The 14,787-nt window shown below is 43.0% G+C and overlaps 1 protein-coding gene across 2 annotated transcripts in view; it reads left to right on the forward strand.

Moving 5' to 3' along the window:
* LOC124798090 overlaps nt 1–14,787 on the forward strand; it is a 291,165-nt gene that overhangs the window by 155,000 nt on the left and 121,378 nt on the right. For both annotated transcript variants that reach the window (XR_007016916.1, XM_047261332.1), the window contains one exon: nt 12,500–12,533. Coding sequence is in view for 1 of the 2 variants with exons in the window: in XM_047261332.1 (XP_047117288.1) it covers nt 12,500–12,533 (34 nt within the window). In the remaining variant the exon portion in view is untranslated. The remainder of the gene's footprint in view (nt 1–12,499; nt 12,534–14,787) is intronic.

Below are 14,787 nucleotides of genomic sequence, written 5' to 3' on the forward strand. Positions count from 1 at the left end.
CTACTTTTTTGTCATCTAAATCTACATCGATGCTCAGCAATCCACATTACGGCGCGTGGCGGAGGGTACCCCGTACCATTATTAGTCATTCCATTTCCTGTTCCACTTGCAAACAGAACGAGAGAAAAACGACTGTCTATATGCCTCCTTATGAACCCTAATTCTTCGTGATCTTCATGCGCAATGTATGTTGGAGGCTGTAGAATCGCTCTGCAGTCAGTTTCAAATGCCGGTTTTCCCTAAATTTTCTCAGTAGTGTTCCTGGGGAAGAACGTCGCGTTCCTTCCAGGGATTCCTATTTCACTTCTCGAAGCATCTCCCTGACATACGCGTGTTGTTCGAACCTAGCATTGACAAATCTAGCAGCCTGTTTCTGAATTGCTTGGTTGACTTACTTTAATCCGACCTGGTACTGATCCCAAATACTGTAGCAGTACTCAAGAACAGGTCGCACTAGCATTCTGCATGCGGACTCCTTTACAGGTGAACATCGCCTTGAATTCTCCCAATGGACCGAAGTCTACCATTCGCCTTCCCTACCACAGTTCCCACATGATCGTTCCATTTCATATCGCTTTGCAACGTGACGCCCAAATACTTAAACGACACGACTGTGTCAAACAAGACACTGCTAATATTGTATCCGAACGGGTTTGTTTGCCCTACTCATCAGCATTGACTGAAATTGTTCTATACTACTGGCCATTAAAACTCCTACACCAAGAAAAAATGCAGATGATAAACGGGAATTCATTGGACAAATATATTATACTAGAACTGACATGTGATTACATTTTCACACAATTTGGGTGTATAGATCCTGAGAAATCAGTACCCAGAACAACCACCTCTGGCCGTAATAACGGCCTTGATACGCCTATGCATTGAGTCAAACAGAGCTTGGATGGCGTGTACAGGTTCAGCTGCCCATGCAGCTTCAAGACGATACCACAGTTCATCAAGAGTAGTGACTGGCGTATTGTGACGAGCCAGTTGCTCGGCCACCATTGACCAGACGTTTTCAGTTGGTGAGACATCTGGAGAATGTGCTGGCCAGGGCAGTAGTCGAACATTTTCTGTAGCGTGAAAGGCCCGTACAGGACCTGCAACATGCGGTCGTGTATTATCCTGCTGAAATGTAGAGTTTCGCAGGGATCGAATGAAGGATCGAGCCACGGGTCGTAACACATCTGAAATATAACGCCCACTATTCAAAGTGCCGTCAATGCGAATAAGAGGTGACCCAGACGTGTAACCAATGGCACCTCATACCATCACGCCGGGTCATACGACAGTAAATCGATGACGAATACACGCTTCCAATGTGCATGGGTGACTGGAATTCGAGTGTAGGAAGAGAGAGTGTAGGAGAGAAGGAAACATAGTAGGTGAATATGGATTGGGGGACAGAAATGAAAGAGGAAGCCGCCTGGTAGAATTTTGCACAGAGCACAACATAATCATAACTAACACTTGGTTTAAGAATCATGAAAGAAGGTTGTATACATGGAAGAACCCTGGAGATACTAAAAGGTATCAGATAGATTACATAATGGTAAGACAGAGATTTAGGAACCAGGTTTTAAATTGTAAGACATTTCCAGGGGCAGATGTGGACTCTGACCACAATCTATTGGTTATGACCTGTAGATTAAAACTGAAGAAACTGCAAAAAGGTGGGAATTTAAGGAGATGGGACCTGGATAAACTAAAAGAACCAGAGGTTGTACAGAGATTCAGGGAGAGCATAAGGGAGCAATTGACAGGAATGGGGGAAATAAATACAGTAGAAGAAGAATGGGTAGCTTTGAGGAATGAAATAGTGAAGGCAGCAGAGGACCAAGTAGGTAAAAAGACGAGGGCTAGTAGAAATCCTTGGGTAACAGAAGAAATATTGAATTTAATTGATGAAAGGAGAAAATATAAAAATGCAGTAAGTGAAACAGACAAAAAGGAATACAAACGTCTCAAAAATGAGATCGACAGGAAGTGCAAAATGGCTAAGCAGGGATGGCTAGAGGACAAATGTAAGGATGTAGAGGCCTATCTCACTAGGGGTAAGATAGATACCGCCTACAGGAAAATTAAAGAGACCTTTGGAGATAAGAGAACGACTTGTATGAATATCAAGAGCTCAGATGGAAACCCAGTTCTAAGCAAAGAAGGGAAAGCAGAAAGGTGGAAGGAGTATATAGAGGGTCTATACAAGGGCGATGTACTTGAGGACAATATTATGGAAATGGAAGAGGATGTAGATGAAGATGAAATGGGAGATATGATACTGCGTGAAGAGTTTGACAGAGCACTGAAAGACCTGAGTCGAAACAAGGCCCCGGGAGTAGACAATATTCCATTGGAACTACTGACGGCCGTGGGAGAGCCGGTCCTGACAAAACTCTACCATCTGGTGAGCAAGATGTATGAAACAGGCGAAATACCCTCCGACTTCAAGAAGAATATAATAATTCCAATCCCAAAGAAAGCAGGTGTTGACAGATGTGAAAATTACCGAACTATCAGCTTAATAAGTCACAGCTGCAAAATACTAACACGGATTCTTTACAGACGAATGGAAAAACTAGTAGAAGCCAACCTTGGCGAAGATCAGTTTGGATTCCGTAGAAACACTGGAACACGCAATACTGACCTTAACGACTTATCTTAGAAGAAAGATTAAGGAAAGGCAAACCTACGTTTCTAGCATTTGTAGACTTAGAGAAAGCTTTTGACAATGTTGACTGGAATACTCTCTTTCAAATTCTAAAGGTGGCAGGGGTAAAATACAGGGAGCGAAAGGCTATTTACAATTTGTACAGAAACCAGATGGCAGTTATAAGAGTCGAGGGACATGAAAGGGAAGCAGTGGTTGGGAAAGGAGTGAGACAGGGTTGTAGCCTCTCCCCGATGTTGTTCAATCTGTATATTGAGCAAGCAGTAAAGGAAACAAAAGAAAAATCCGGAGTAGGTATTAAAATTCATGGAGAAGAAATAAAAACTTTGAGGTTCGCCGATGACATTGTAATTCTGTCAGAGACAGCAAAGGACTTGGAAGAGCAGTTGAATGAAATGGACAGAGTCTTGAAAGGAGGATATAAGATGAACATCAACAAAAGCAAAACAAGGGTAATGGAATGTAGTCTAATTAAGTCGGGTGATGCTGAGGGAATTAGGTTAGGAAATGAGGCACTTAAAGTAGTAAAGGAGTTTTGCTATTTGGGGAGCAAAATAACTGATGATGGTCGAAGTAGAGAGGATATAAAATGTAGGCTGGCAATGGCAAGGAAAGCGTTTCTGAAGAAGAGAAATTTGTTAACATCCAGTATTGATTTAAGTGTCAGGAAGTCATTTCTGAAAGTATTCGTATGGAGTGTAGCCATGTATGGAAGTGAAACATGGACGATAAATAGTTTGGACAAGAAGAGAATAGAAGCTTTCGAAATGTGGTGCTACAGAAGAATGCTGAAGATTAGCTGGGTAGATCACATAACTAATGAGGAAGTATTGAATAGGATTGGGGAGAAGTTTGTGGCACAACTTGACCAGAAGAAGGAATCGGTTGGTAGGACATGTTCTGAGGCATCAAGGGATCACCAATTTAGTATTGGAGGGCATCGTGGAGGGTAAAAATCGTAGAGGGAGACCAAGAGATAAATACACTAAGCAGATTCAGAAGGATGTAGGTTGCAGTAGGTACTGGGAGATGAAGAAGCTTGCACAGGATAGAGTAGCATGGAGAGCTGCATCAAACCAGTCTCAGGACTGAAGACCACAACAACAACAACAATGTGCATTCACCGCGATGTCGCCAAACACGGATGCGACCATCATGATGCTGTAAACAGAACCTGGATTCGTCCTAAAAAATGGCGTTTTGCCATTCGTGCACCCAGGTCCGTCGTTGAGTACACCATGTGATGCAGCGTCAAGGGTAACCGAAGCCATGGTCTCCGAGCTGATACTCCATGCTGCTGCAAACGTCGTCGAACTGTTCGTGCACATGGTTGTTGTCTTGGAAACGTCCCCATCTGTTTACTCACGGATCGAGACGTGGCTGCACGATCCGTTACAGCCATGCGGATAAGATGCTTGTCATCTCGACTGTTACTGACACGAGGCTGTTGGGATACAGCACGGCGTTCCGTATTACCCTCCTGAACCCACCGATTCCATATTCTGCTAACATTCATTGGATCTCGACAAACGCGAGCAGCAATGTCGCGATACGATAAACCGCAATCGCGATAGGCTACAATCCGATCTTTATCAAAGTCGGATACGTGATGGTACGCATTTCTCCTCCTTACACGAGGCATCACAACAACGTTTCCCCAGGCAACGCCGGTCAACTGCTGTTTGTGTATGACAAATCGGTTGGAAACTTTCCTCATGTCAGCACGTTGTAGGTATCTCCACCGGCGCCAATCTTGTGTGAATGCTCTGAAATCTAATCATTTGCATATCACAGCATCTTCTTTCAGTCGGTAAAATTTCGCGTCTGTAGCACATCATCTTCGTGGTGTAGCAATTTTAATGGCCAGTAGTGTATATTTACAGCTAGGTGCCGTTCATCACATCAGATATGTTATTTTAATAGAAATCTTGTAAAGTACATTAAATGAATTCGCAGTTGCGAATATGGACAACCATCAACTGGAATGACGACAGTGAAAATTTGTGCCGGATCGGGGCTCGAACCCGGATTAGCCGCTTATCACGAGCTGTTGCCTTATCATTAGGCTATCCGCACACGTATCAGGTCCAGACCCAAACTTCCATATATTGTCAGCCATGTGTCTACAACCTCCATTCGTACATTCATTTGTATATTACCGTACAAGGGAGACATTTTTAATTGAAAGTCGCTTGCCTGGTACTGGTGGATAAATACGATATTGAAGTGCCTGTGTTATTCAGAAATACAATCAATGGTTCTTCGAATGTCCGAAGGAACATTGCATCTTATTTCCGAATAACACAGGCATAGGCACTGCAATATCGTACCTTCTACAGTAGTCACTTTATGTTGATGTTAAGCAACATCTGTGTTGTGATGTCGATTATTATCGACCATCAATGCTTATATGTACACGTTGAAATCGAAATCAGAACGATGGTATCCCAACACGACAAGATCTCTAGTTAGTGTACTCGTAGACACATCGGGTGATGTGAAAGTGAATGCGCTAAGCGGGCTGTGGTCGCATGCCTTCTGCAGACGGGAGGGTAACGAGACGACGCAAGAGGAAGAGGAAACGATAAGCAGAGCTCGCAGGCCAGCAGGGCTTCCCACTCCCCGCTACCAGCTTATCATTTCAGCACTACGCAACAATGTGGTTTATCCTCCCACTTGTTGCCGTGATTTAGTTTTTCTTCGCTATTTCGGAATTGTCAACGTCAATGCTACATTCTGTTTATCCTTATGATTGCTACTATTTCAGTTCTGCGTTCGTTCTTCGTACAAGCTCAAGTTACGTTTCCGGTTGAAGTCCCTGCTTGTTTTTTCATTCCAACAAATGTTCGTAGACTTCTGACCTGCAGTATGAGACTCTCCAATCCACGTACCTGACGAAACTGAATCGTGCTACCTGGTCCTGCAGTAGGGCAAAAATTTCATTTGTTCACTTACTCACGCATGTTGTTGTTGTTGTGGTCTTCAGTCCAGAGACTGGTTTGATGCAGCTCTCCATGCTACTCTATCCTGTGCAAGCTTCTTCATCTCCCAGTACCTACTGCAACCTACATCCTTCTGAATCTGTTTAGTGTATTCATCTCTTGGCCTCCCTCTACGACTTTTTACCCTCCACGCTGCCCTCCAATACTAAATTGGTGATCCCTTGATGCCTCCGAATATGCCCTACCACCCGATCCCTTCTTCTAGTCAGGTTGAGCTACAAATTTCTCTTCTCTCAAATTCTATTCAATACCTTCTCATTAGTTATGCGATCTATCCATCTAAACTTCAGCATTCTTCTGTAGCACCACATTTCGAAAGCTTCTATTCTCTTCTTGTCCAAACTATTTATCGTTCACGTTTCACTTCCATACATGGCTACACTCCATACAAATACTTTCAGAAATGACTTCCTGACACTTAAATCTATACTCGATGTTAACAAATTTCTCTTCTTTAGAAACGCTTTCCTTGCCATTGTCAATCTACAATTTATATCCTCCCTACTTCGACCATCATCAGTTATTTTGCTCCCCAAATAGCAAAATTACTACTTTAAGCCTCTCATTTCGTAATCTAATTCCCGCAGCATCACCCGATTTATTTCGACTACATTCCATTATCCTCGTTCTGCTTTTGTTGATGTTCATCTTATATCCTCCTTTCAAGACAGTCCATTCCGTTCAGCTGCTCTTCCAGGTCCTTACAGAATTACAATGTCATCAGTGAACCTCAAAATTTTCATTTCTTCTCCATGGATTTTAATTCCTACTCCGAATTTTTCTTTTGTTTCCGTTACTGCTTGCTCAATATACAGATTGAATAACATCGGGGATAGGCTACAACCGTGTCTCACACCCTTCCCAACCACGGCTTCCCTTTCATGCCCCTTGACTCTTATAACTGCCACCTGGTTTCTGTACAAATTGTAAATAGCCTTTCGCTCCCAGTATTTTACCTCTGCCACCTTCAGAATTTGAAAGACAGTATTCGAATCAACATCGTCAAAAGATTTCTCTAAGTCTACAAAATCTAGGAACGTAGGTTTGCTTTTCCTTAACCTATTTTCTAAGGAAGTCGTTGGGTCAGTATTGCCTCCAACATTTCTACGGAATCCAAACTGATCTTCCCCGAGGTCACGCATATGTAATACATATTGCACGGATACTGGCAAAACGTACACAGAAATTAAATCTGTACATACAGCATTTCTTACAAGGGGCGTTTCATAAATAATGCACACAACTTTTTTTTACTTACACCTTTATTTTTCTGTCTCTCTCTATAGTCCTTCAATATAGCATCCCTGCTTCTTTATGAGACACCATTTCTGTTCATCTGTGGAATGCTCGGGTAACTGTGGTAGAAAGTTATTCCAGAGAAAGATAACCACATCCAGGCATAGTGTTTTTCAACTTCGGTTGCAACTCTGACGGACTCCTATCCGGGCTGTAGGGAGCAGTGTTTGGCCTACAACATTGCCGAGATGCGGGCGTGCGTTGTCGTAGAGAAAGAGTGTCCCAGCCTCGAGCAACTGCGATGAGGTTTTGTGCATTTCTCTGCGCAGGTTTTGGGTGAAGTTGCACTGCTGTGACACTTGTTCCACATGTGAGTATTTGTCATGATGATTCCTTGGTGATCATAACCAAAAATCATCATTTGCTTGAGTTTTGATTGAGCGCGTCGAAATTTTTTTGGACGTAGAGAATCTGAAGCTCTCCACTCATTGGATTGTGATTTTAACTACAGTTCAAAAGTCTCTAATCCATGTTTCATCATCAGCTACAATTCAACACAGGAATGAAGTCTCTAATCCATGTTTCATCACCAGCTACAATTCAACACAGGAATAAAGTCTCTAATCCATGTTTCATCACCAGCTACAATTCAACACAGGAATCCTTGACCTTCACGGTCGGATCGTTGTTTGAGCAAGGTTGCAATGTCCAATGTTCGCCATGCAAAGTGGGACCTATCCCGCAGAAATTCTTCTCTTCTTCAGATAATTTGTCAGAATACGGAATACTGATGTTGGGTAATTCGCGTGGCTTCAGAGTGTTCCTCACATCCTCCTACGATCATCAAGACCACCTGCTACAAGTTTCCCACTCCGCTCATGTGTCGACGTTTTTTGCCTTCCGGCTCTTGGATTATCGTATATGCTCACATGATCACCACAAAAAAAGCGATTAACCCAGCGTGAAACTACACTAAAATCCAGTGTGAATTCACTGCAAACCCCACTTAACGCACTGTGGATTTCTGTCGAGCTTTTGCGGCGTAAAGTTTCGATATTGATGTACGACCTGTGGTCTTCAACAGTCATAGTATCCGAGACCCCTGCAGGGTTCATTTCTACCTCTCGACAACTTTTTTACAGTTTATAGCGAAAAAACAAAAACACGTGCTTCTTTCTCAAGCTCCTAACAACGTATGACGTAATTTTCATTGTTGTTGCATTAAACAATCCACAGTAATACCAGCCTGTTCATTATTTAGAAAATGTTCCTCGTATGTTACGTGTTTGTGTAATTTACTATGTCGGTATTCTATTGCAGATACTGTAAAATGACTTGATATTAACTGTTGAAACTCTCTGCTGAACATTTTTCTAATTACGTTGCACAGAATTTTAAGTAACTGGCTGTATGAAAATTTCATAATGTTTTCGAGGCAAGAAAAATAGAATTCGATAAAGACTGAATGTGTCAGGAGAGTTACAGAACGACAGTTTCATCTAGGTCTTCGAAAGGCTTGCGAGAATCTGCATTGCCTTACAAGACAATGGCAACGTGGGTAAAAGCCTTTAGCGAGGCGAGGGATCTCAAAATATGGCAGACATTCACCGGCCAGGTCCTCCTCTCTACAGTGTAGACGTGTCTGCTCTTAACACGCTACTGGGCAATGATGGATGCGAAACGATTCGTGAGCTGACCCGGCAGACAGCATTAGCGTGTACGACTGCACTTCACATTCTGAAGGCACGCTTGAGCATAAGAAAAACTGCTACATGCTGAGTTCGGCATTATTTGACTCAGATACAGAAATTGCTACTATACGACCCTGCTCGTGCCCACTTGGAGCACAATAAACGCGGATCAGACCCTGTATTACTTATCTATTGAGAAACTATGACGTAAATTTGCAGTTCTGTAATCCAGTAGATACTGCAATAATGAATATCTCAGTAGGCGGTACAGTTGGAAACTAATTTAAAAAGAGCAAACACAAAAGCTAATATGCACAGTATAGGTCTAAGGAAGGTAACTGCGAAGAAACCATGTGTAACAGGCGGAATACTATTAACTGGTCGATGAAAAAATGAAGTACAAAAATGCTCAGAAAGATAGAAATACAGCAGTATAAGTCACTACGGAATAAAAAAAGTAAAAATTGCAGGAACGCTAAGGAGAATTGGTTGCAGGAAAAAATAGAGAGAAATGGAACAAGAAATGGTAGTCGGAGAGCGGCATGTAGAAAAGTTAAAACAGGCTTCTGTGAATTTAAAAGTAAAACCATGAACTTTAACAGTGAGAAAGGAATTAAACTGTTAAACGCAGAGGAGAGAGCGGATAGGTGGAAAGAGCATACTAATTTCCGCTACTAGGGGGAGGAACTGTCAATTGATGTGGTAGGAGAAATGCAAGTCAATACGGAAAATACAGGAGATCCATTATTAGAATTGGATTTTGAGAATTGGATTTTGAGATTTGGATCAGATAAGGCAGAAGGGATAGATAACATACCTTGGAAATTTTTAAAATCGATGGGGCAAGTGGCAACTATTCTAGGTGATTTGTGGAATATGTCAGACTGGAGTCACACCATCAGACTTCCGGAAATATATCGTCTGCATAACCCCAAGATATAAAGGGCAGATAAGTGAGAAAATTATCGTGGAGCCAACTTAACAGCTCGTGCATGCAAGTTGCTGTCAAGAAAAATACACAGAAGTGGAAGAGAAAATTCAGGATCTATTAGATGACTGTTAGAGCGACTTTAGGAAAGGTAAAGCACCAGAAAGTCAATTTTGACGTTTCACTTGATAATGGAAGGAAGACTTAAGAAGAATCGAGACACGTTCATAGGGTTTATCGACCTAAAAAATGTCTGATAGTGTAGAATTGTGACAAATGTTAGAAGAAAAGGTGTAAGCAAGAGGGAAATACGGAAAATGTAAAAGTTGTATAAAAATCAAGAGGAAACAATAAGAATAGAAGACTAAGAACGAAATGGTCGAATTAAAAAGGTTTTAAGAAAGATGTACAGTATTTCGCCACTAACTTTCAATGTAAACATGGAAGAACAACGACACAAAAAAATTTTGGGGAGTGGGATTAAAATTCAGGATGAAAATATAACAGTGGTAAGATTCGATGATGACGTTGCTATTCTAAATGAAGAACTACAGTACCTGTAGAACTGAACGTACAGTACACGGATGCAGAATATAGATTGAAAGTAAACCGAAGAAAAACGAAAGTAGTGAGTAGTAAGTAACAGATATGAGATTAACAATAAACGTAACATTAAAATTGGTGACCAAGAATTAGATAAGATGAAGCAATTCTGCTACATTGAAAGCAAAATTATTTATTGCGGACGAAGCGACGAGGACATAAAAATGAAACCAGCCCTGACAAAGAGAGCAGAGAAGTATGACCAAGTGAAGTCTACTGGTATCAAACATCGGCTTAATTTGAAGGACAACTTTCAGTCAATGTACGTTTGGAGCACAGCATTGTACAGCGAGGTGACAAAAGTCACGGGATACCTCCAATATGGTGTCGCAGCTCCTTTTGCCCAGAGAAGTGCAGCAACTCGAAATGGCATGGACTCGACAAGTTGTTGGCACTCGCCTGCAGAAATATTGAGCCATGCTGCATCTATACGCGTCCCTAACTGCGAAAGTGTTGCCGGTGCAGGATGTTGTGCACGAACTGGCATCTCTGTTATGTCCCATAAATGTCGAGCAATCTGTGTGGCCAAATAATTCCCTCGAGTTCTCCAGAATTTTCTTCAAACCAATCGCAAACATTGTGGCCCACTGACATGACATCGTTGTTTGGGAACATGAAGTCATTGACTAGCTGCAAATGGTCTGCATGTAACCGAACATAACCATTTCCATTCAATGTTAGGTTCAGTTAGACCACAGGACCCAGTTCATTCCATGTAAACACAGCCCACACCATTATAGAGCTACCACCATCTTGCGGAGTGCCTTATTGACAATTAGCTCCATGGGTTCGTGGGGTTTGCGCCACACTAAAACCCTTCCATCAACGCTTAGCAACTGAAATCGATGTTCATTTGAACAGGCCACGGTTTTCCAGTGGTCTAGGGTCCAACCGATTTGGTCTCAAGCCCAGTAGAGGCACTGCAGGCGAAGTCGTGCTGCTAGCAAAGGCACTCGCGTCAGTAGTTCGCTGCCAAATTTCGCCGCACTGTCGTAATGAATACTTTGATCGTAGGTGGCACATTGATTTCTGTGGTTATTTCACGTAGTGTTGCTTCTCTGATAGTACTGACAGTTCTACGCAAAACGGCGCTGCTCTCGGTGTTTAAGTGAAGGCCGTCAGCCACTACGTTACCCGTGGTAAGAGGTAATGCCTAATATTTGGTAATCTCGGCACACTCTTGACACTGTGGATCTCGAAACATTGAATTAACTAACGATTTCCGAAATAGAATGACCCATGCGTCTAGCTCCAACTACCATTCCGCATTCACAGTTTGCTAATCCCAGTCGTGCGGCCCTGATCACACTGGAAACCTTTTGACATGAATGACCTGAGTACAAATGACAGCTCCGCCAACACACTGCCATTTTATACCTTGCGTACGCGGTACTACTGCCATGTGTATGTGCGCATATCGCTAACGCAAGACTTCTGTTACCTTATCGAATGGCAGTGAATTATGAACTGTGGGAGAATCGGAACGCTTTAGATGTCGTGCTATACGAGGATGTTGATAACAAGGTGGATGGATAAGATGAGAAATGAGGTTCTCTGCAGAATCGGTGACGAAAGGGATATATGGAGAACACTGACGATAAGAAGGGGCAGGATGAAAGGAAGTGGGTTAAAGCATCAGGGAATATCTTCCATGGTATTAGAGGGAGCTGCAAAGGGCAAAAACTGTAAGGGAAAGCAGAGATTAGAGTATATCCAACAAATAATTGAGGATGTTGGTAGCAAGTGCCTCTGTAAGATGGAAGAAAAAGGACCGCAGCAATGTGAAAGTTGTCATGATTCTCTTGTACGACTCTGATGATGTTGTCCTACAGCATGCTGCTACCGTTCATACTTTCCATATACTATACAACTCTTTTTTGTACACAATCTACGACCATCATCGATAAAGAAGCGGTGACAGTTTCTGCTGAACCCATCCATCACTTTGCATGACAATGCTCGCCAGCAAGCAGCGCATGCTGTGAACGACGTGATCGATCGGTGGGACTCTGAGGTGAGGTCCAGTACCAGCCACTACATTCTCCGGACTTAGGTCCTATGCTTCATTGCTAATATGTAGGGAACGCTTCGCGGCATTCGCTTCAGAACTCTTTTTAGAGATCCATCGAGCAGTAGACTGCTCCACTTGAACTATCAACAAGTGACAGTACTAATGGACTTTAACATCGCTGGTAGCGTGTTATACACAATTCTGGTAAGCACTTCGAAGAAGAGTAAAATATTGAAACTTGTTTCTGTTTTGTACAGTTGTAAATAAATAGTAGCCATTGTTAAAGTATCTAATCTTACACTGCGATTCCAGCTGCCTTAAACAAATTATTGACGGTTCTTTCTTTTTTTGTTGCAGTGACGACCATACGCGGCTCTTCGAGCTCTCTCAGGTAAGACAGTGCCATTCACTGCAGCTCGTAACACCAGACCTACACAAATCACTCTTAAGAAAAGAAAACATGGTCATTAGTAGACTGTAATGTAAATGACCTTTATTTAAATCGTGCGATTAGCCGATTTCGACGACTTGTGATTTTCAAACACATGTTTAACACATCAAAAAAAGTTTTGTACCAACTCGGTTCAGAGAGTTCCGGAACCTATACAGAAAATTGGAATAGAGATCAACATAAACATCATTTCCGCCCTATTTATTGCTCATGAAAACTACAAATTGCATGTTCTACCACCACACCGCGATACCTTCAGAGGTGGTGGTCCAGATTGTTGTACACACCGTTACCTCTAGTAATCCACAAGTTCATCAAGGCACTGTTGGTCCAGATTGTCCCAATCCTCAACGGCGATTCGGTGTAGATAGCTCAGAGTGGTTGGTGGGTCACGTCGTCCATAAATAGCCTTTTCAATCTATCCCAGGCATGTTCGATAACGTTCATGTCTGGAGAAAATACTGGCCACTGTAGTCGAGCGATGTAGTTATCGCTGGCCGGTGTGCCGAGCGGTTCTAGGCGCTTCAGTCCGGAACCACGAGACTGCTACCGTCGCAGGTTCGAATCCTGCCTCGGGCATGGATGTGTGTGATGTCCTTAGGTTGGTTAGGTTTACGTAGTTCTAAGTTCTAGGCGACTGATGACCTCAGATGTTAAGTCCCATAGTTCTCAGAGCCATGTGAACCATTTGATGTCGTTATCCTGAAGGAAGTCATTTACAAGATGTGCACGATGGGGCGCGAATTGTCGTCCATGAAGACGAATGCCCCGCCAATATGTTGCCGATTGGTTGCACTATCGGTCGGAGGACGGCATTCACGTATCGTAGGGTCGTTACGGCGCCTTCCATGACCACCAGCGGCGTACGTCGGCCCCACATAATGCCACCCTAAAACTGCAGGGAACCTCCACCTTGCTGTACTCGCTGGACAATGTGTGTAAGACTTTCAGGCTCACCTGGTTGCCTCCAGACACGTGTCCGACGATTGTCTGGTTGAAGGCATATGCGACACACATTGGTGAAGTGATGCCAATAATGGGCGGTCCATTCGGCATGTTGTTGGGCCCGTCTGTACCGCGCTGTATGGTGCCGTGGTTACAAAGATGGACCTCGCCATGAACGTCGGGAGTGAAGTTGCGCATCATGCAGCCTATTGCGCACAGTTTGAATCGTAACACGACGCCCTGTACCTGCACGGAAAGCATTATTCAACATGGTGGCGTTGCTGTCAGGGTTCCTCCGAGCCATAATCCGTAGGCAGCGGTCATTCACTGCAGCAGTATCCCTTGGACGGCCTGAGCGAGACATGTTATAAACAGTTCCTGCCTCTCTGTATCTCCTCCATGTCCGAACAACATCGGTTTGGTTCACTCAGAGACGCCTGGACACTTCCCTTGTTGAGAGCCCTTCCTAGCACAAAGTAACAATGCGGACGCGATCGAACCGCGGTATTGACCGTCTAGGCATGGTTTAACCTGCAGACCACATGAGCCGTGTACCTACTTCCTGGTGGAATGAATGGAAATGATCGGCTGTCGGACCCCCTCCGTCTAATAGACGCTGCTCATGCCTGGTTGTTTACATCTTTGGGTGGGTTTAGTGACATCTCTGAACAGTCAAAGGGACTGTGTCTGTGAAAAATGATTTGATCATTACGACTTGTAATACGTAATATTACACATGTGTTTGAAAATGAAAAGTCGAAGTTAGCTAAGCACTTCACCCACGGCTGTTACGCCAGTCTACATGTACACTTCCGGGTTAGACATCTTTATTGGTTAAAAACAGTCTTGGTTGCAATTTTATTTATTTTATTTTTCAACGACGCGTTTCGCCTTGTTTAGGCATCTTTAGATTATCTTTTCAAGATGGACGCGAGAGATGGATCTGCATAACGCGTTCGCGTTCACAGGAGCGAGTAACAGAATTTCTTAGACATCTTTGTCTGTTCCGAAACCAAGCACTTAAATGCTGATCAAATTATCTTCTTCCTGGTCGTCGTATCCTCCGTCTTACTGTTTTATCTGTGGTCATAGGTTTTCCTTGATATTCAGCTTTTATCCATACATAGTAGATGGTCATGCCATTCGTTTCTATCCTCTTGGAAATATTGTACTCTTCTTATAACATCGAGCTCCGCCCTTACGTCACTCTTCCTCTTACGATTTTGTAATTTATATTCTGCCAAAGTTC

The sequence above is a fragment of the Schistocerca piceifrons genome, chromosome 5 (genome assembly GCF_021461385.2).
Source record: "Schistocerca piceifrons isolate TAMUIC-IGC-003096 chromosome 5, iqSchPice1.1, whole genome shotgun sequence".
Taxonomy (NCBI): Eukaryota; Metazoa; Arthropoda; class Insecta; order Orthoptera; family Acrididae; genus Schistocerca; species Schistocerca piceifrons.